We start from the raw sequence: 20,362 nt of genomic DNA on the forward strand, positions 1-20,362 counted from the left end.
GTTTATCGTCAAAAAACATACTTGCATAGCATGGTTACGAGATAATAGACGAAACGAAACGACGTCGTGGGGGCTGTATAAAGTATAAAGAGCCTGAAAGCGAAACGAAACCAATAAGCTGCTGGAAGTGGTAGGCGTTCCAACTCCCCAACTGTAATACTAGACCACCTGCAATTTTTGTCCCGCACAAAAAAAATCACAAAGGGAAAATTGAATTGAACTCTAACCAAAAATCGCAGAGCAATGCGAACAACGTGGAAGCTCCACCTGCTCACGGCGTTCCTCCTCCTCTTCCATGGAGTCGGCGGCGACGACTGGAGCGGCGACTACTCCAAGCTCTCCGGCATCATCATCCCCGGCTTGGCCTCCACTCAGCTCCGCGCCTGGTCCATCCTCGATTGTCCTTACTCTCCTCTCGATTTCAACCCTCTCGATTTGGTCTGGCTCGACACCACCAAAGTACTCCTCCTCCTCCTCCTCTCTCTCTCTCTGCTTTTGCTTTTGATTTTGATTTTGATATTCTTGTATTGACGGTGACGGCGATTCAGCTTCTCTCCGCCGTGAACTGCTGGCTCAAGTGCATGCTGCTCGACCCGCACAACCAAACGGATCATCCTGACTGCAAGTCCCGACCCGATAGCGGCCTCTCTGCCATCACTGAGCTCGATCCTGGCTATATAACCGGTACATTGTGCCTCTTTCGGCTTTTTTCGCTTTCGATTTTTGCTTAGTTTACTCATTGCTGCATTTGTTACTTGGTTTCTGGAAGGTCCTCTTTCTTCAGTGTGGAAGGAATGGGTGAAATGGTGTATAGAATTTGGAATCGAAGCGAATGCAATCATTGCTGTTCCTTATGATTGGAGGCTTTCGCCTTCCATGCTTGAGGAGCGAGACCTTTACTTTCACAAGCTCAAGTTAGTTACCTACTTCTCTGTATTCGTATCTTCTTTTTAGCATAGAGAAATGATGGGCTTTATGTTTTTTTTCGATAGAGAAACGATGAGCATTGTGTTAGTGATGATGAGCTATAGGAGAAGATTTAGAGTTAGTCATGTGCATTTATTAATTGGAAATTAAATTACTACAGATTGACATTTGAGACAGCACTGAAACTTCGCGGAGGCCCTTCAGTAGTGTTTGCACATTCACTTGGTAATCATGTCTTCCGATACTTTCTGGAGTGGCTAAAGCTGGAGATTGCACCGAAACATTATGTCAGATGGCTGGATGACCACATTCATGCCTATTTTGCTGTCGGTATGCCTTTTATTTTCATCAGAATCTGTCTGCTGCAAGAGTTTAGTTGATTCCAATAGTTCCGAGCAAGTTATATGGGACTTATTTTGGTGCATTAATTCCAGGAGCTCCACTTCTTGGTGCAACTGAGACTGTCAAAGGAACTCTTTCTGGGCTAACATTTGGCCTTCCTATTTCTGAGGTTGTGACCTATAGTTTTCATATTTATGTTTTCTATTATACTATAACCAAGTAAGTGCTGCACGATGTAAGATATCGGCTCTTCTTCTCTTAATGCTACTAGTATACTTCACTTATGTGAAACTGAAAATAAAAATCGGGATAGGCAAACATTTTACTCAGTTATTTTCATTTAGGTATCTAGATGCACCTAGAAATTACCTGAACTTATGTTTTGTACCTTAGGCTCAGAAAACTGTAAAGGATATAGATTGCAGAACTGCAAAACTTAGACTTGATTCAAACTGATATAGTGCATTGTGAATGTTTGTGATGATCAGGGAACAGCTCGGTTGATGGTCAATTCATTTGCTTCTACTTTATGGATGTTGCCATTTTCAAAGTATTGTAAAGGAGAAAATAAATACTGGAACCACTTTTCTGGGGGAGACGAGAGAAGTCATCATACGTATCACTGTGAGAAGCGGGAATATCAGTTGAACTTCTCTGGATGGCCAACAAATATCGTCAACATTGAAATTCCTGCAACTCGTGGTAAAGTTTTGACCCCATACAAGTTTTCTAAGTTCTATGTTGATACATCTTAATATCATGTACTCTTTTGGCATGATATATCTACAGGCTATGAGGCCTATCCATCTGTTACCGACATGACTGCAACCAACTTTTCTAGCATAGAATGTGGATTACCTACCCAGTTGTCTTTCTCTGCCCGTGAAATAGCAGATGGGACACTTTTCAAAGCAATAGAGGATTATGACCCAGATATGAAGAGGATTTTGTACCAATTAAAGAAGTGGGTAATTTTCAGTATTTTTGTTGAATATTATAGTACTTTCCTTTTTCTACATGATGCTAGTTTAGGACGTGCTGTGCTTACAACTCTTGTATTCAGTGGCGGAGCTAAAGACAAAAATTAAGGGGTGCCACTACATACAATTGACTCAAGTTTGATTCAATTAAACCATGCTATAAGGGTTAAATACATAGACAACTCAAACATGGAGGGGTGCCATGGCACCCATTTGCCCTCAAGTAGCTCCGCCCCAAGTTGTATTCTGTGCTGTCATTTGTATGTACAATATGTTATTAGCTCTAGTATGTGCTCCAGTCACGTAGGTTGAGAATCACGGGTAGTGCCAATGGTAACAAACACTGTCTGCTACGAGATCTGCTTCTGTCCTTTCTACATTTTGAAGTTCTACTAAGCATGGTCATGTTGTTTTGGTTAGAATTTCAACTTGACTGCTTTTGCAATGCTTTGTTTCAGGCTATATCTTGATGATCCAGTTTTAAATCCACTCACACCATGGGAAAGACCTCCTTTGAAAAATATATTTTGCATCTATGGAACAGGCTTGAAAACTGAGGTACAATTGCAATGTCATTATGGATGTGTTATTTTCTGTCATGACTGAAGCAACTAATTGTTGGATCATCTGCTACTTGGTTTGTTGATTTATTTTTGGTATCACACGGATTATTTGGAAATTTTTGTGTTTGCTTTCATATTATTGTTCTTTCTTGGAAACAATTTGAGTTTATGTTACTTATTGTTTTTCTTGCAAATTGATATACTTTATTTGAGAATGCTTGAACCCTGTTATGATTTGATCATCGTAAGCATACTATAATGGTTAATTTCAGAATCACACATGGTTCTTTGTTCACATAAGCAACGGTTTACAAGTTAAGTCTGTTCGCTGTTCTCAATTGGGTTAGATTCTCTATGAGTTGATTGCCATTAAGAAAAGCTATTAATTTATATTCATCCTAAGATATCTCTTTCTTCTGACTAGGGATTTGTTGGTGCCTGTTCTTCATTTAGATGGCATGGGTGTTGTGGTGAATGATTTGGTGTCTTGGCAATTGAAAACAGGTTGGTTACTATTTTGCACCAAGTGGAAAGCCCTACCCCGATAACTGGATCATTACCGATGTGATATATGAGATTGAAGGTTCCTTGTTCTCAAGGTGAATTTCATAATAGTAATTATCTACAGCAATACGCAGAATGTATGCACAAGTGGGTGTTTGCATTCATCCACACGCCACTTTATTACAGTTACTGCAGAACATGTGTAAGCTTGTGTCACATGAATATAGTAACTGCATGCTTATTCATAATTGAACTGATCTGGTTTGGGCTTGGAATAAAAGAAAAATATTATAAAAAAAATCACGAGGTGGTGACTTTGTTCACTAATTGATTTGTGTAACATCATTCTGTATCTATACAATCATATTGAATTGATGTTTTCAAGTTCACCATGTTTTCAGGCTCTATTTTTTGGAAACTTGACAGTCTATATTTTTTTTTTTCCGTAGGTCGGGAAATCTTTTCGAAGGACATCCAGGAGCAGCAAGTGGGGATGAGACTGTGAGTTACAGCACTCAAGCATGATTCCATTATTGAATATGTTTTATACTTCTGCTTCAGTATTACTTATTTGTGGTCCTACTATAAACAGCAATCATGGGATTCATGGCACTTAATAACTCGTAACTTGACAGGTACCATACCATTCTCTATCTTGGTGCAAGAATTGGCTGGGACCAAAAGTTAATATAACGAGGTCTCCCCAGGTAATTTTCATTTAATTACATAACACTTCTGACTGCAATAATTTAGTGCAATCATCTCTTCTAAGAAAGAAAAGAAGAATATTCATGGAACACACCCTTCGTACTCGCACCTTTATGTCTTTGTGTGACAGGAAGCTGGTCAAAAATCTCTCTTACATTCATTACACTGTTCTTTTGTTTATGTTTGTTCATCAGTAAAGTAACCTTCTTTTGAGACTTTTATTCTTGTTTCTCTTGAAATTGTAGGCTGAGCATGATGGTTCCAATGTACAAGAGGAATTGAATGTAGAACATCATCATGAAGAAGATATTTTGCCAAACATGACAAGGTTGCCCAGGGTCAAGTACATAACTTACTATGAAGATTCTGAAAGTATACCAGGAAGGAGGACGGCAGTTTGGGAGATAGATAAAGGTGTGAATCTTAACCAGTGGTCACAGACAACTGAAGCATTACTTTTGTGTATGGAACTTACTTTATAAAAAAACCAGCCATAGCTTTTCCCACACAGATTTTAATTGTGCATCTGTGATAAACTTTGTCTGCACTTGCTACTGATATCACATCTGCTAGGTTTTGAAAGAGTTTAGTAAGATAGAACATATGAAAAATTACTGTTTTCCAATTCTCAGTTGCATTGATATTGGTAAAAGAATATCGTCATTGTCTAATCTTTTTAACTTGTAGTCTTTTCTGATAATTAAGAAAAAAATTAGGTATCTTGTAGTTTTAAGTATGTGTGTGCGTGTGTAAATTCTTGTTACAAAAATATCAAGGTGTCGTTCTAATATCACCATCTGCAGCAACTTAATTTGTATATTACCAATTAAAATATGTAATATGCTCCAGTAAATACACCTTACACGAACAGTATCTAGCAAATAGACCTTGCACTAACAGTATCGTAATGTAGCGAATCATAGGAACATTGTCAGATCCCCGGTTCTGATGAGAGAGTTGTGGCTTCAAATGTGGCATGATATCCATCCTGATGCTAAGTCAAAATTCGTCACTAAAGGTGATTGCTATTTGAAATTATCATTTTCTCTTTCTTCACGTCCTCCTCATTTAAGTATGTTGCCAATAATTGTAGTTTGCAACAGCCAAACGCGGACCTTTGAGGAATGAAGACTGCTATTGGGATTATGGAAAAGCTCGATGTGCATGGGCTGAATACTGTGAATATAGGTTTGTATTGTTTCAAAGTTTTAAATATATTTGTTAGAAAGCAAAAGCTTCCTTTCCGACCCTCTTTTCAATGTTAATTTTTGTTTGTGATGTAGGTACCTGTTTGGAGATGTTCATTTAGGACAGAGCTGTAGGTTGAAGAATTCTAGAGCAGATCTTCTTTCGCACTACTTGTAGATGAGAGGTATGTGTCTTCACCAGCTTACTCTTATATCAACACTAATACTTTAAATTTCATTTGTTTTTGTTTGTAGATTAAAAGGTATCTATTGTTCTTCATTGTTTTAATCTTAAAATGAATAAAATCTAATGCCAGCACTTGTGCTCAATCTGAATGCATACAATTTCTATGACTCAGGAATAATGCCAGTTGTAATCACTTGATTACCATTACAAATAACTAATTATGAATGAGCATCTAGTATCTATATACCTGTTCTGGCATTTCAAAAATGATACATTTGAAAAAGAACAAAAAAAATTCCTGTTTGATATTTTTTTCTTTATACCACTTTAGTCATCTGCATGAATTAAAATTTGTTACCACACGATGTAAACTATGTAATGCTGAGAGATTTAAATTGTTGTGCCAATTTAACAATATGACATAATTGTTGTTATTATATTATTTATAAGAAATGAATTATCTAGTCTAGTTGATGTTCTTTTGATTTATCAGTTCTGTCCCATTACCTAATGAGTCTACCGTCAAAATTAATCAGGTCCCTTGCCAAGTTGTCAAGTTGCCAATATTTGCGCTGATCAGAGGCACATTACCATTTACAAGCAAGACACGAAACTGATATTGTGCAACAGTTTAGTGGGCGAGTACTTTTTTAGCACAATTAGCGAGTCTTGGATCTTGCATGATTTTGTCTTCAGTAGATATCTAACTTAGCGCTAGCTAAGCCTTTGTTTGCAACTGGAGAAGACCTCTGCTAGATCTGCTTTGGCCAACTCAGCTCCCTGCTCCCCCAAGCAAATTCTCTCTCCATAAAATCAATTTTTTTCTGGTAGCTTCCTCTAAGCACCATGTTGCTGACCATTGCACCACCAAAGTACTTGAATTCATTGTTAACATGGTTTGCCATCAAATTGTTATTTTCCTGAAAAATGTATCTATTTATGTTGTCTCAGAATCGAGCAGGGACCCATTCGAGACAACTGAGTACTATACTATACGAGGATATATTGAACTTGGTATAGAGCTGCTACAATACTGCTATTCTTGCTGATTATGTATATTAGATTGAGGCCAGAACAATTTGTTCCCCCTTTTTCTTATTCATGGTGGTTACTAATATTCTGCTCGGCATAATTTCAGCTCGATAAACACAGTGGTATCACTGAACTAACTTAGAGTTTGAAATAAGGTAGTCGCTTGTCAAACTGATTCATATTCATGTTCTAGCTAGTATGCCCAGAATTCGCTACGAAGTGTGATTTCTGGTAGTTTGATCTACTACCGAAGAATTGAATAAAATCAGTTGCAATGTCTGCAACTCGAGCTCACATTGCAAAGGCCCCAGATCAATTTCAAACCAGTGTTTGGAGAGCCTGCAATAACTTGCTATCGACACAAGCTAACTTCTTTTGTTAAAGGGACATACATACAAGAGAGGCAGGATGCTTATTGTGCAATGCTACACGAAGACTCTTCACTTGTGAGCGCCCTTGTGTTGCAAATACCTTAGCTGCTCCTCATTTCCATTTTCAACACTCTTCTTTTAAATACTGTTTTAGTGTGTGCTTGAAAGGGCAGTCTAGCTGAGTGATGAGGTTTTTGCCAAGCTTTTGATGATTTTATAGGCGCTTTAGAAAAAATGGAAACAATACTATGTGGAGGAATCAAACCCAATCTGCTCAAGCTTTGCATGGCGGAGCAGCGGCGGATCCTCTATGTTAGCAGAGGATGCCCTAGCCAATCAAAAATAATAATAATTTTTTTAAAAAGTTTAAGCATCCCGTGCACCTATCCACGCCCAACCATTTTACACACAGAATAATGACATTTACCAACTTTTTTTCGTTTTGTTCGTCTTCTTTCTTTCTCTTCATCATCTTCCCCAATTACCCAACCCCAAAAACTAAGGTCCTAATTCCTAAATTAGATTGATTGATTGCATTTGGGATCTTGGGACTCAGCTCCACACTCCACATTCCTAATTCCTATATTGTTTTTTCAGTGATTATACATTATTAGACTAAGATCATATAATGTCAAAATTTCAGTCAAAACAGAAGCGTCACCACTTGGCGTTCGTATGGTCCTTCATATTGAAAAAGAGTGCTAATTTTTAAAAAGAATGAAGAGGTTATAAAAGAGTTTAAAGAACTATCGACTTGTACACATTTGAGGGGGTAAACTCATTGTGTTCCCCACTTGACTAGGTATATCCATTTTAATTTCAATTAATAAAATTTTCTCGCACCATCGAGATTCTCACTATTTTCTTCTTCTTCGGCCTAGAACTTTAAGCATCCCCAAGTTAACAATCCAAGATCTGCCTTGGAGGAATACCAGAAGGTACATGGTGTGCGTAAGCAACCAACAAGGCCACTAATTCAGGTATGCAAACCAGCTGCAAAGTGCAGATGGTCGTATGACCTTGAATGTGGATGCAACTTTTCTAACTAATCACCACCAGGGTGGCATTGGCGGAGTCTTGAGCTAGAGAAGGCAATGGCACCTTCAAAGCGGCTTTTCTGTCGCCTATTCCTTAAACTGCTTCTTGCTAGCTATCAGAGAGGGGCTGCTTCTTCCTTAATATATAGTTACTAGCTAGGATCATTAATCAAACATTTGGACGACCGCCCCTAGACACCATATATCCAGATTTCATGTTTCCTTCATCTGTATAGCACAAGTGGATCCGCCACGACTAGTCCGATCCATTCCTGCCATTTCGTCATCTGATGAAATCCGCAAGACCTCAACAGCTTCAACTTGTGCAGCAAGAATGACAATTGCAATCACAAACGCAGCTACCACTGCAATCTGCACCAAATGCACAGCAGTTTGTCATCGCCTTCCATAAACAGCCGAAATGGCCTCTCCGGGTGCCCCGGATAGACCTGACAAGGCAGTGAATACGAATCCCAAGTCCCGCACACCCTGACACCCTCCATGAAGCTGTGCAGCCTCCAAAGGTTTGTGAATCACAGTTGAGTTTTAGTTTGTGAATCAATAGCAGGAGCACTGAAGTGAGGCAATTCTTGTCCGCTCAATTCAAAATGCTTAATTGTAAGGCATATCTTATTAGAATGAGAAGGGCATATATATCTTAACAACAGTCAAATCTGAGCGGTCTTCAATGTCACGAACAACATATTCACGGCCAGACCGGTCCACGACATATGAATTTCGATCCTTGATAGTACGTGAGATCCATAATAATGTAATTTAGGCAGCCCTGATATCTGAGAGGTTTCCAACCTTGGCCAAGTCCTGGTCCGCGCGCAGTATGCCAAACTAGTATATGTCTAAAACATGACTATATAATCCGATGTCGAACACGGATTCGACGACAAGGCAAACTTGACTATGTTGCTCAGGTGATAGCGCATCAAAGCTGGAAGTTCACTATTGGCACAAGAACTTGATCAGTAGCCATATGGGTCGTAGAAAAGAAACGATCGAAGAACGTTAGCGACTGCTAAGTGAGAGAATATTGTGTTTAAATTTATTGGAATTTTAGTTGAATTTCAAAATAAAATAATAGTAATCTTAAATTCTGAACTTGAACGTCCCCAAGACCCCAACTGGGTGTTACAAGCTAATAAATTATTTTATTTATGCATACTTATCATGTTCATAACATTTATGTGGGGGTTATAGTGGTTACAAATTATTTATTTCTTTGTAACTTCTTTTTTATCTTTATGAGTTACAAACTTTCACTCCTATAAAATCTTGACAAATCTTGCTCATTTCATTATATACACATATATGTATACACATATACATACATAGTCTCTATTATATTGCTTATGGTTAAACTCTCTTAGTTGTTTTCTATCATGCCAAAGGGAATACCAAGTAGTTTTAGGATCCGAGTTTGTAAGTGTACGCTTATAAGGATCAACGGTTGTTGTACCCTGGAGGGTAGATGTAATAACCCGATTTTTCGGAACGATGTTTGGTTTGATTTAATTTCTATAAGTTGTGAAATTTATTTAAAATGAAATTTGGTTGTTTGCGACATTACGAAACAAGAATGGAAACGTTCTCGGAACGTTTATTTAGAAAAACGTTACGTTTCCGCGAAGTGAATGTCGACTTTTATTCCGTCGCTTGTTTGCGAAAACTTCCTTCATGAAAGTTGTAGAGCTCGTCAATACGAGTTTGAGGACACATCACGCGTTCGAATCAGACGTCGGATGTGAAAGTTATTAACGTCGGAAGTTAGTTTCCGATTTTAGAAACGAGTATAAAAGGGCATTTTTGAGATTAGGGTTTCCATCTCTCTCTTCTCTCTCCCCGAAACTTCTCCCTCTCTTTCTCAGCTTCACCTCCGATCTCCCTTCTCAGGGAGACGTGGCCCTCACCGCCGGCCTAGGAGGCGTCGCACCACCCCCCGCAGGCGACCCCGAGGTCGACGCACCCTCTCACGCCGCGCCGGAGCTCCACCAACGCCGCCAATTTCTGCATTTTTCCTCCGCCGCACCCAAGCCATCTCCGGTGGTTTTCAAGCTGGATGGAGCTGAGGGTTAGCTTAATTAGGTTGTTCTGATGCTTGGTTGTTGATTTGTGGTTGTTTGGTTTCGCATTGGAGGAGATCGGAGGAGAAGGGATTTGGGGGAGATGCCGCCGCCTTAGGCGGCGCGTGTGGGTGCGTGGAGGAGGTAGGAGACGGCGTGAGGCCATGGGAAAGAAGAGGAGGAGGAGAGGAAGGTTTTGGAGGCAGCGGTGACGTGCTACGCGCCGGTCTTAGGCTCGGCGCGTGGGCCCCACGCGCGGTCGCCGGTGAGTGGCGCGTGAACAGTGTTTCGAAAACAGTAAAATTGTAAAAATTTATTTTTACGTATGGTAAATATAAAAGAGATTTACGTACGGTGAATGTAAATTTTATTTACATATGGTAAATGTAAAAGTAATTACTTTCAGTAAATATAAAAGTAATTTCAGAAGGATAAATCAGTAATTATTATTTACTGAGACAGTATTTACATTTGAATAGTATGCATACATACAGAAATACGTAAACAGTATGTGTACGGACAGGAATACGTAATTGATGTGTGAATAGTAAATACATGAATAGTAATTTCGCAAAACCAGAAATTGCTGAACAATAACTTATTATTACTGTTTCAGTATTTAAGGTTTACGAAACGATTCTAAATTCTTTTCTTATCTTTTCAAGGTGATCGATAAATCAAGGAAATGAATTACTTTCAGAAATTATAGAATTACGCTCGAGATTATAAGGTGAGTAAAATCTCACTTATTTACGAATCTACCCTTGCAGAGATTCAAGATTATGCAAAAGTTTAAAGAATGAAATATGACATGTATTTGATATAGTGGAATATATATATATATATATATATATATTTATATTAATGGTAAATATGTACATATATATAGTTTGCTATATTATTTACTGTCATGATTTCGTTGTGAATATATTCATTTTGATGATGAGATTTTATATTGAGCATGTCGATTTAATTGTATAATATGAGACGATGATTATTGTATGTGGTTTTAACATGGAGTTTGTTAAAACGTTTTGTCTTCGGATGTGATTGATGTCTTCGGACGAGTTTTTGTCTTCGGACGTGATTGATGTCTTCGGATGAGTTTTTGTCTTCGGACGTGTTTATATCTTCGGATGTGTTTGGCATGTTGGAACCTAGCATTTGGCCGGGCGAAAGTTACGATACAGTTAGAGCTCTAGTCTGTCTGCCGGGGTACTGCATATGAGGTAACAGATGGGTTATCGGCTTATGAGTACCCATATATTTTTGATATTGGATGACAGATGGTTGTCCAAATATCGGCGGTGTACTACTTGAGGGGTAACAGAGGTGTACCAGTGCTCATGAGTACCCGTATTATAAATGCATTTGGGTAAACAGAGGGGTTGCCCAATTCTCATGAGTTCATATATTTTTCACACTATTAGACAACCAGATGGGCCGTCTAATTTGTCATGAGTGCATTTATATTTGTTGATTTGTGGATTTTCGTATATATTGATATGCGAGTGGTATTTGTCATTTTACTCAAACTTGGCTGATTTGCACCCCAAACTTGGCTGAAATTGTCAATTTGCACCCCGAACTTGCATTTGAGTCAATTTACCTCCTAAACCTGGTAAAAATTGCCGATTTACACCCCGAACTTGTATTTGAGTCAATTTACCTCCTAAACTTGGTAAAAATTACCGATTTGCACCCAATCCGTTAAATTTAACTGTTTTTATCCAATTTTGCGTCATATGTCATGCAAATGAGGGGTAATGTTGTCATTATATATTTATTCATATTGAATAATGAAATAAATTAATAAAATTACTTAAGAGGAACACTTGCTACAATGTTTGTTTTTGCGAAACATGTTATTGATTTATATATTTATTATTTTATGTGATATGGTATGTTAAAAGATATTAGAAAAAATATAAATAAATAAATAAATTGAAAATTAAAAATAAATGTGTGTTCCGAGAGAATTACTATTATACCATTGTGTGTCTTAGCCTTATTATGTTTCTTGTTAGAGATAGATTCACATCTCTGTAATAGATTAGGACTCCGAATCCTACGGGATTGTGGTTATGTAATGCCTATATATTGGCCTCATTATCAATCAATGAACGGTTACGTTATGTTCTATTACGTCGTTATTATTCTCGTTTTGTTCATCCTCCAACAATGTGTACATATAAAAATATATTTATACACAACACACTATATTTGAATGAGTGGGTATATTGAATATATAATTCAAAGTAGGGTTAAGTAGGTAGAAAAAAGATGTAAATAAATAATTTGATTAACAAAATAATCCTCATTTAAAGAAAGTTTTTATTTGTTTTTAAGAAAAATATAAATAGAAAATAACAACATTACCCCTCATGTGCATGACATGTAACGCAAAATTGGATAGAAACAGCTAAATTTAACGGATGGGATGCAAATCGGCAATTTTTACCAAGTTTAGGAGGTAAATTGACTCAAATACAAGTTCGAGGTGTAAATCGGCATTTTTACCAAGTTTAGGAGGTAAATTGACTCAAATGCAAGTTCGGGGTGCAAATTGACAATTTCAGCCAAATTTGGGGTGCAAATCGGCTTTATGCCTTTATATTTGTTAATTTCTGGATTTTCGTATATATTGATATGCGAGTGGTATTTGTCATTTTACTTATACGAGCTGTAAAGCTTACCGGGTTTGTGTTTACAATCCCGGTGCACCTATTCGATGGTGTAGGGGATAATTCCACATGTGTCGATTAGTGGAAATCGAAGGACAAATTTGAAGATCCGAAGTCGTTCATTTTCCATCTGGTGGTGAGGATTTATTTGTGGATTTTTATGAGAATTTGTGAGGATTATTACATTTCTATTTGATGTAATGTTGAATTATAATTTGGTTTGTAATAATTGGTTTGTCTTAGTTGTATTGTGAACTCAGTAATGATCCACTGAGACATTGAAACGATTTCGATTTATTGAGATTTGTTTTAGCGTTTTTCATGACTTCGAAATTAGAGTTTCACACTCAAAATTTCGGGGTTGTGACAGTAGACGCCACAAACCTCCTACATCGAGACATTGTCTCCAAGAGGTAAAATCTACTCTTAAGGGTAGTGTTTACACGCCTCAACTTTAAACATTTCGTTATTCAAGTGTTATTTACAAGCCTCGCTAATTAAAGATAAGTAGTTATTTTATGTTATTTTCCAATGATTTTGACTTAAATATTATTAATATTATTTGTCAATAATATCTTGTATTTGTATGACTATGTAGGAGACAAAATCATGATGACTAGAGGATCATCCATCAACAAAATTTCCCATAGAATTATGATAATCGAAAGAGGATGATGAGTGCTTGATTACTCGACATCAATATTTAACCATGTAAGCATCATTAGTAGTATAAAGCAAGAGGGTATCGTTCACAAACCGGGGATCCAGCCAGGGCTTAGAATCACAAACAATTAACACGAATTCATAAAGATATAAAAGAGTTTGATATATATGATCATATTGAAAGATAAAAAAAAACAGAAAATAAAACCTAAACTAATATATACATGTGATCAACCAACCAACACATTTGCAATCACCAAACAAATCATACAAAGCTAACGAAAATCAGATTATAGTCCTCCTTTAAGAGTCATGCCGAGACACTATCATGAATAACTAAGGTTGGATCATACAATTAGGGTCCTAAGCAGTAACCTAAATACATAGACACTTAACACATTCGATTCATTCCAAGCGGTTCTAATCGAAATCTAACATACTTATCCTACCATATAACTTCAAAGCCACGCATATTGAATTCATTAAGTATGTCACCTACTTAACCCCCAATCATGTAATTTCAAAAATCACATAGGAAAGATAAACATGTTCATAGCATAAGTCATAAATCCAACAACCTAAATATCATGCTACAAGCGTATACATAACATAAAGATACTTTCGAAATCACACAAGAATAGATCACGACATAAACTAAAATCATAGAACTAAAAACCTAAAATCGCAACTTTATATGAATTGAAACAAGTAACTATCTCATAGACAAAATCGAAACTAGTTTACAATACACAAATCGCATACTCATCCAAGAACAAGAAAAACCAAAACCCGAAATAGACATAGAGAGAATCATGGTTATACTCTATCAATCAAGCGATCTCACAAAGTATAGCCGTGGCTTCTAAGGGGATGGAGCCTCTTCACAAGCGTGCTTGAAGGCTATAGATTGGTGGAGAATGGTGGAATCGGTTTTAGGATTTCTTGAAAGGGTGAGGGATTGATTCGGCAGAGCTAGGCTTGTGCTTGTGTGCAAGGTTGATGATGATTTGAATGGGGAGGCCGAGCCTCTATATATAGGAGAAAATAAACCCTCTTTGCCATCCCTTGTAGGAGATAGAAACCAATTGGGAAGCTGAAATCTTCTTTGATATGGATTTTGATTCATGTACTCCAAATCCAACTTGATGTAGGAAACCAAATCCAATAGGGAAACATATATGGGCTGCACGGCATCTCTCCATGTTCAACTAGGAATAGCTAGGCCGGCCTCTTCTTCTCCTTCTTCAACTTGGACATGATTTCCTTGTCTCACTAGGAATGCATCACGGCATCTCTACTCCTTATCCAAGTATGATTTGTCTTTCCTGAAAAGAAATCGACGATTAGGGAATAGGAAAGAATGAAAATAGGAAAGTAGAGTCCTAGTCGAGTAAGGAATCCTAACTCAATAAGGATTTCTAACACTTAGCACAATTTCATCATCAATTCATCTAAATTCGGCATAGCTCTACTTAGAACATACAAATATCAAATATGAACCTAAAACAACTAAATAAGAAGTAACAAAGCATAAGAATAGAGCATATATACATTAAGAACGTCACACTATGTACTCCTATCAGAGGACAACTTGGGTTGCCAAGAGAGTTCGCAATCTCTATATATAGAATCAGGGTCGTCGTTAATTAGGGTTTCCGATCCCTTTTTCTTATTGTAGCATCTGGTTTCTCGTTAGTTTAGGGTTTTCTGTACGTAGCATATGGATTTCTTGTGCTTGTCTGGATCTAAATCCAAACTCACAAATATGGCGATCGAAGACGCGTTGAAGCTTGTATGGTGGGTGCCACTTCGTTAACAGTCTTAACACGGATATGGTGCAAGTATGCACGGGTCGAATGAAAAACAACTTATATGTCCTCAACATCCTCATTGCCCTTCTTGACGTGCAACTTAAACAGTTAAATGTACGCTTAGTAAAATAATCAAGTACGAGTTCTTGTACCTTAGTTAGTTTCTTTCAGTAATTTATCAAATTATGTTTTCGTATTCTCGATGTTATTTCGTACGTCAAAAACTCAGTTTAGAATAATTTTGATATTCGTTAATTCGTACATCAATATATTGTTAAAATAAGTTTTCTATAACATCAACTTTATTAATATTTCTATTTTTCATTTAAGTCATCACGTATAGAACTAAAACGACGATATAATTTTTCGCATTAGGCTTTTTGAATTCTCAGTTTTGGCCTGTATGAATCGAACTTACAGCATACAAAGAACTCCAACTGAGTGCGGACTATGGAATAATTCACATCGTTTACTATGGTTCATGTGCATGCCGATCAAAATGATACACCTCCTTCTCATACGTTGAAATTAAAATTAAAAACAAAGAAATTATGTCATATTTGTTACAATTTATGCATGGTGCATATCATTTCACCACCTCCATTGCTGCCGTACGTTAAAAGCCATCACAAAACCAAAATCAAAGACACCTCCACCATGTAACCTAAGATTAATCCAAGCCGGCCTAGCTAATGCAAGATTTTAGCCGAAAAGAATAGTCTTGATCCTTTATATCAATTAATGCTAGCCAGCTTGATCGTGAGGTTTGTATGAGGGTAGTGCACTCTGCATCCTGATGAATTCGAAGATTGAGGAAATGTGGTATATATGAGTACGTACTGCAGTATTTGAGACAAGGAAAGCCTTTTTGCAGGTAATCAGTTCGTTTATACGTGTATCTTCCTATCTTCTTTTCTGTTCCTTCGCAGTTGCAGTGTTTATTAACGACAAGTAATATAATATGTCCTGAGATACATGGCCGAACTTCCGAAGATTACTTATGAATTAACATAACCAATCCTTGATTAATTAACCACGATTGTCAATCACCCTACGTACATACTTTGATTCTTATCTTAGCTAATTAATTAGTTGCCTGGCCCATACCATAATGTGTGGCTAAGGCGATTAAACTTAAAACCATTTTAGTACGGCTCTAACAGTCTACAAATGCTTAATAGTTAGCTTCCACATGGCGATCGTATGTAGGATGCCAAAATGTACAAACAAGAAATACCCCAGATGGATAAAGTCAATACTGCGTACGTACTTAATTACTCAGATTTCCATATATGCTCCCCAAGCCATGGCACTTGTTCTATCAGAAGACTAAAGTAGGTTAATCATGCAACTCTAGCTAAATTCACAAAAATGCATTAGGTTGGCACCCTAAATAGTTCATTTTGAATGACTAATTTATAAGTGGATCCGGAGAAAGAAGAGAGAGTTGAACTCTGGTACTGTTCTTACATGTGTGTAATACTCACGTACTGAAGGTTCGATCATCAAAATAGGTCCCTGATATTGATCCATATTCCTGTTCTCAAGCATAACAATCAGACCGGATTCAAACCCTTAGCCTTAAATTTTAGCAAATGCATTGTCTCGATCATATCTTGAAGATGCATTAGATCCGCGGTACTTCTTGTTGTAGTTAATTGTTCTATCGATGTTTTTGTAGAACATTAATGTATCGGTTATTACCAATTGCAAACCATTATCTACAAAAGAAAACAATTTAAAGTCGTAAACTAAATGAAGCTCTATCAAAAATGACATATCGATACATCAAAATGTGTACGAAATTTGAAACGGGAAGTCAACAAAAGATTTCAACTTGTCGGTTTTTGGTTATGTAACCTAATTCTGGAGAAAGGGAGAAGTCGTTAATTGAGGCTTTAAGAATTGAATAGGAGGTACAGTCGACCGAATTCGTGGGAAAATCTATTTTCTATTGCGGCACCCATGCTTCCCAATCCAAACTATACTTCCAACGACAGACCCAACAAATGTCTTCAAAATCTATGAACCTATACATGCAGCACATGCTTGAGCCACACGCTTCCAATAAGAGGTGGTCATTCAATGAGAGAACGACACTTTAAAACCTTATGGAGAATAACCTAATAGCTTAGTGTGCAAAAACCCCTAACATACACCAAGTAAAATGAACCAAATCTAATTTGATGTCATCAAAATTTGTACATGCTATGTGTGGTAATAACCCCATGCATGTCTATTTTTGTTTGATAATCAAAATTTTGATTACTTACTATTGTGTATACTCTCCTATGCCTTGCATGTATTTTTCATGTTTGTATATATAGGAGACATATTATAGTATTGTACGTTTTTGAACGGATTTTGGAGTTCAAGAACATACGCAAGATCATGAAGCATAGGCATGCAGATATAAGCACTCAAGACGAATATACGATGTCTGCATGTATGGGCAATCCCTGCTGATATAAATTTCTGATACCATGTCAAGCTAGCATCCCATGATGTTCATATAATATATCCGCAATTCGATTGAATTTGAAGCTAATAGCCAAACTTCCATCTATATATACGTGCGTTGATATACATATACTGGATTCTAGACAAAATATCGATCGAACAATGTATCCGAAAAATAAAGGAGAACATGAATCGTTAATCTGGTACCGACGTCATGCACAGTAATGATATGATCTACAGATTATCTATAGATGTGTCTTAAAATTATCAATGCTGTAAGATTACTAAGATGATAATCAATCATCCTAATGAACTTACGTACATTCTGATTTATGCTTAGCATAGTTTGAATAAAACATGCATAATATGCATGGAGCAAAAAGTCGTCATATTGGTAGTAAATCATTTCGTCTCAATCTCTCAATGTGCCATGAGACCATACCTGAAGAACCAGATAGCAGACGACAGTATTGCCACACAACTTAACCGCCGCCAATTCGCTCTCTCTCTCTCTCTCTCTCTCTCTCTCATTATGATCAGCTCCATCGCCGTCTATAAATACTCAAGCTCCTCATTATGTTTTCCTCATCCCAAACTAGCTACTTGAATCTCAATCCGATCCACATAAATCAGCAATATCCCGTCAGCTAGCTTTGGGATTACTATAACTATATACCAGTCTGCCTGTTCTCTCTTATTATAAATAGAGAAAGAAACAATGGCTCTAATGAGACCTTCATTGTTGTTCTATGTTATTCTTGTTCTATCTTTGAGTTCTTCATGTTATAGTAGCAGCTTCCAAGAGAACTCATTACTTCATAGTTATGTTGATGATGATAATCGTGAAGCAACTGGTTTCCATTCTGAACCAGCTCGTTCTTCGTACATGAACATTCTTAAGAATCTCAAGCTCTCTGAACCGAATAATCTCCGAACTAGGCTCTTCAGCACATCATCTTCCGTTAAAACGGTTAGTGTTGATGATTTTGGCGCTAAAGGAAATGGTGCTGCTGATGACACCCAGGTACGCTCTAGCTTCTTGTAATGTCACTTATTATGATAAAAGTAGTTTCCATGCATGTACTTAAGGACCCATGAGTATTATTTTATTTGTTTCAAACTTTGGATGAATATTTTTTAATTACTTGTGAATAATGACACATCAATTCTTTACATGGATTTGTTTCAGGCATTTCTAAAGGCGTGGAAGACTGCTTGTAGTTCCACTGGGGCACTTGTTCTTCTGGTGCCAAAGAAGACCTATCTTGTTAAGCCAATCACATTTTTAGGGCCATGCAAATCTCAGCTCACAATGCAGGTAGTGAAATTTGAATTGATTAATTGTGCATGGCATTGTAGCATATACTCCATTCAAAGATTACACTTTGTTTAGAATGAAGTAATACGGGATTAATTAACGAAATGATTTGATGATATCAGATATATGGAACCATGGAAGCATCTGGTGACAGGTCAGTATACAGCAAAGATATCAATCACTGGATCATGTTTGCCAACGTTAAAAATATGATAGTTCAAGGTCCTGGAACCATCCACGGCAACGGTCAAACTTGGTGGCAAAATTCTTGCAAAAGAAAACAAACCAAGGTACGTAGTGATTATCATTAAGCATGATCTTCATGATAATGAGGTAATCCTTGCTTCTCTAAAAGCTAATTAACTGACGTACTTCATTATCTCCATTGATTTGCAGCCCTGCGGTACGCGCGCACCTACGGTACGTGTATATATCTTGCTTTTTGTATGTGCATTTCAAATCAATCTATAGTAAGTCCATTAAGTTTGAAATTAAGGCCGGTTTACTACTCGTCTACTTGTATGCAGGCAGTGACGTTCTACAAGTGCAATAACTTGGTGGTGAAGAATCTGAAGTTCCAAGACGCACAGCAAATGCACGTCAGTTTCGAAGGGTGCACTAATGTTCAAGCTTCGTATCTAACTATAACTGCTCCGGAGACTAGTCCCAATACTGACGGCATTCATGTTACCAGGACCCAGAACATCACAATCTCCAACAGCAATATCGGAACAGGTACACTAGAGGAACATCACTCGTAAACTACTAGAGAAATTGCCAGTCATATATAAAATGTCTTGATATGGAGGCAATTCTATGTGTTTTCTAGGTGATGACTGCATTTCTATTGAAAGTGGATCCCAAAACGTACAAGCCTCCAGTATTACCTGCGGTCCTGGCCACGGGATCAGTATCGGTAGCTTGGGTGATGGAGGGTCTGAGGACTATGTTTCGAAAGTGCTAGTTGACGGAGCTAAGCTTTCAGGAACCACGAATGGAGTGAGGATCAAAACATGGCGAGGAGGCTCAGGAATGGCAAGTGACATTACATTTCGAAACATAGAAATGAATGATGTAACCAACCCCATAATCATAGACCAAAACTACTGTGACACCAGTGACGGAAAATGCAAACAACAGGTGAGTAGTCATTGATCACCTTACCTTACACACAGGCACGTACTGATCTCAATTTCAAAGACAGGTTTCGCTAATCAAATATTGTTAATATTGCAGAGCAAGGCTGTGAAGGTACAAAATGTGTTGTACCAAAACATCAGAGGGACAAGCGCCTCGAACGATGCCATAATATTTGATTGCAGCAAGAGCGTTCCATGTCGGGGAATTGTGCTGCAAAATGTTCAACTCGACAAAGGAGCAGAATGCAGCAATGTTAATTTGGCTTACAAAGGAAATGTCTCCCCACGATGTGCTTGAAAATTCATAGAAACTTGAGGGGGGGGGGGGGGGGGGGGGGGGGGTCATAGAATAGTTGGCATTGGCTGTAAATATA

At 37.5% G+C, this 20,362-nt stretch overlaps 2 protein-coding genes across 3 annotated transcripts; both read left to right on the forward strand.

Moving 5' to 3' along the window:
- Positions 1 to 144: 144 nt before the first annotated feature.
- On the forward strand, positions 145 to 6,452 carry LOC126782506 (phospholipid--sterol O-acyltransferase). 2 transcript variants are annotated; one of them, XM_050507763.1, is made up of 16 exons: positions 145 to 459; positions 549 to 684; positions 770 to 914; positions 1,088 to 1,257; positions 1,362 to 1,438; positions 1,758 to 1,971; positions 2,059 to 2,233; positions 2,708 to 2,807; positions 3,317 to 3,411; positions 3,766 to 3,817; positions 3,952 to 4,023; positions 4,270 to 4,438; positions 4,938 to 5,042; positions 5,128 to 5,212; positions 5,308 to 5,396; positions 5,935 to 6,452. In XM_050507763.1, the coding sequence occupies exons 1-15, from the start codon at positions 244 to 246 to the stop codon at positions 5,387 to 5,389; spliced, it is 1,893 nt and encodes a 630-aa protein (XP_050363720.1). In that variant the 5' UTR covers positions 145 to 243; the 3' UTR covers positions 5,390 to 5,396; positions 5,935 to 6,452. The 2 variants fall into 2 exon arrangements, 1 of the variants encoding a protein (XP_050363720.1); XR_007670765.1 differs by lacking the exons at positions 5,308 to 5,396; positions 5,935 to 6,452 and having other exon boundaries at positions 4,948 to 5,042; positions 5,128 to 5,211.
- An 11,797-nt stretch (positions 6,453 to 18,249) lies between these two features.
- Positions 18,250 to 20,286, forward strand: LOC126783358 (polygalacturonase). The gene is made up of 7 exons (XM_050508815.1): positions 18,250 to 18,555; positions 18,721 to 18,849; positions 18,972 to 19,139; positions 19,246 to 19,269; positions 19,377 to 19,584; positions 19,679 to 19,989; positions 20,086 to 20,286. The coding sequence occupies exons 1-7, from the start codon at positions 18,250 to 18,252 to the stop codon at positions 20,284 to 20,286; spliced, it is 1,347 nt and encodes a 448-aa protein (XP_050364772.1).
- The last annotated feature ends 76 nt before the right edge of the window (positions 20,287 to 20,362 follow it).

Source organism: Argentina anserina, chromosome 2 (assembly GCF_933775445.1).
Source record: "Argentina anserina chromosome 2, drPotAnse1.1, whole genome shotgun sequence".
NCBI lineage: Eukaryota > Viridiplantae > Streptophyta > Magnoliopsida > Rosales > Rosaceae > Argentina > Argentina anserina.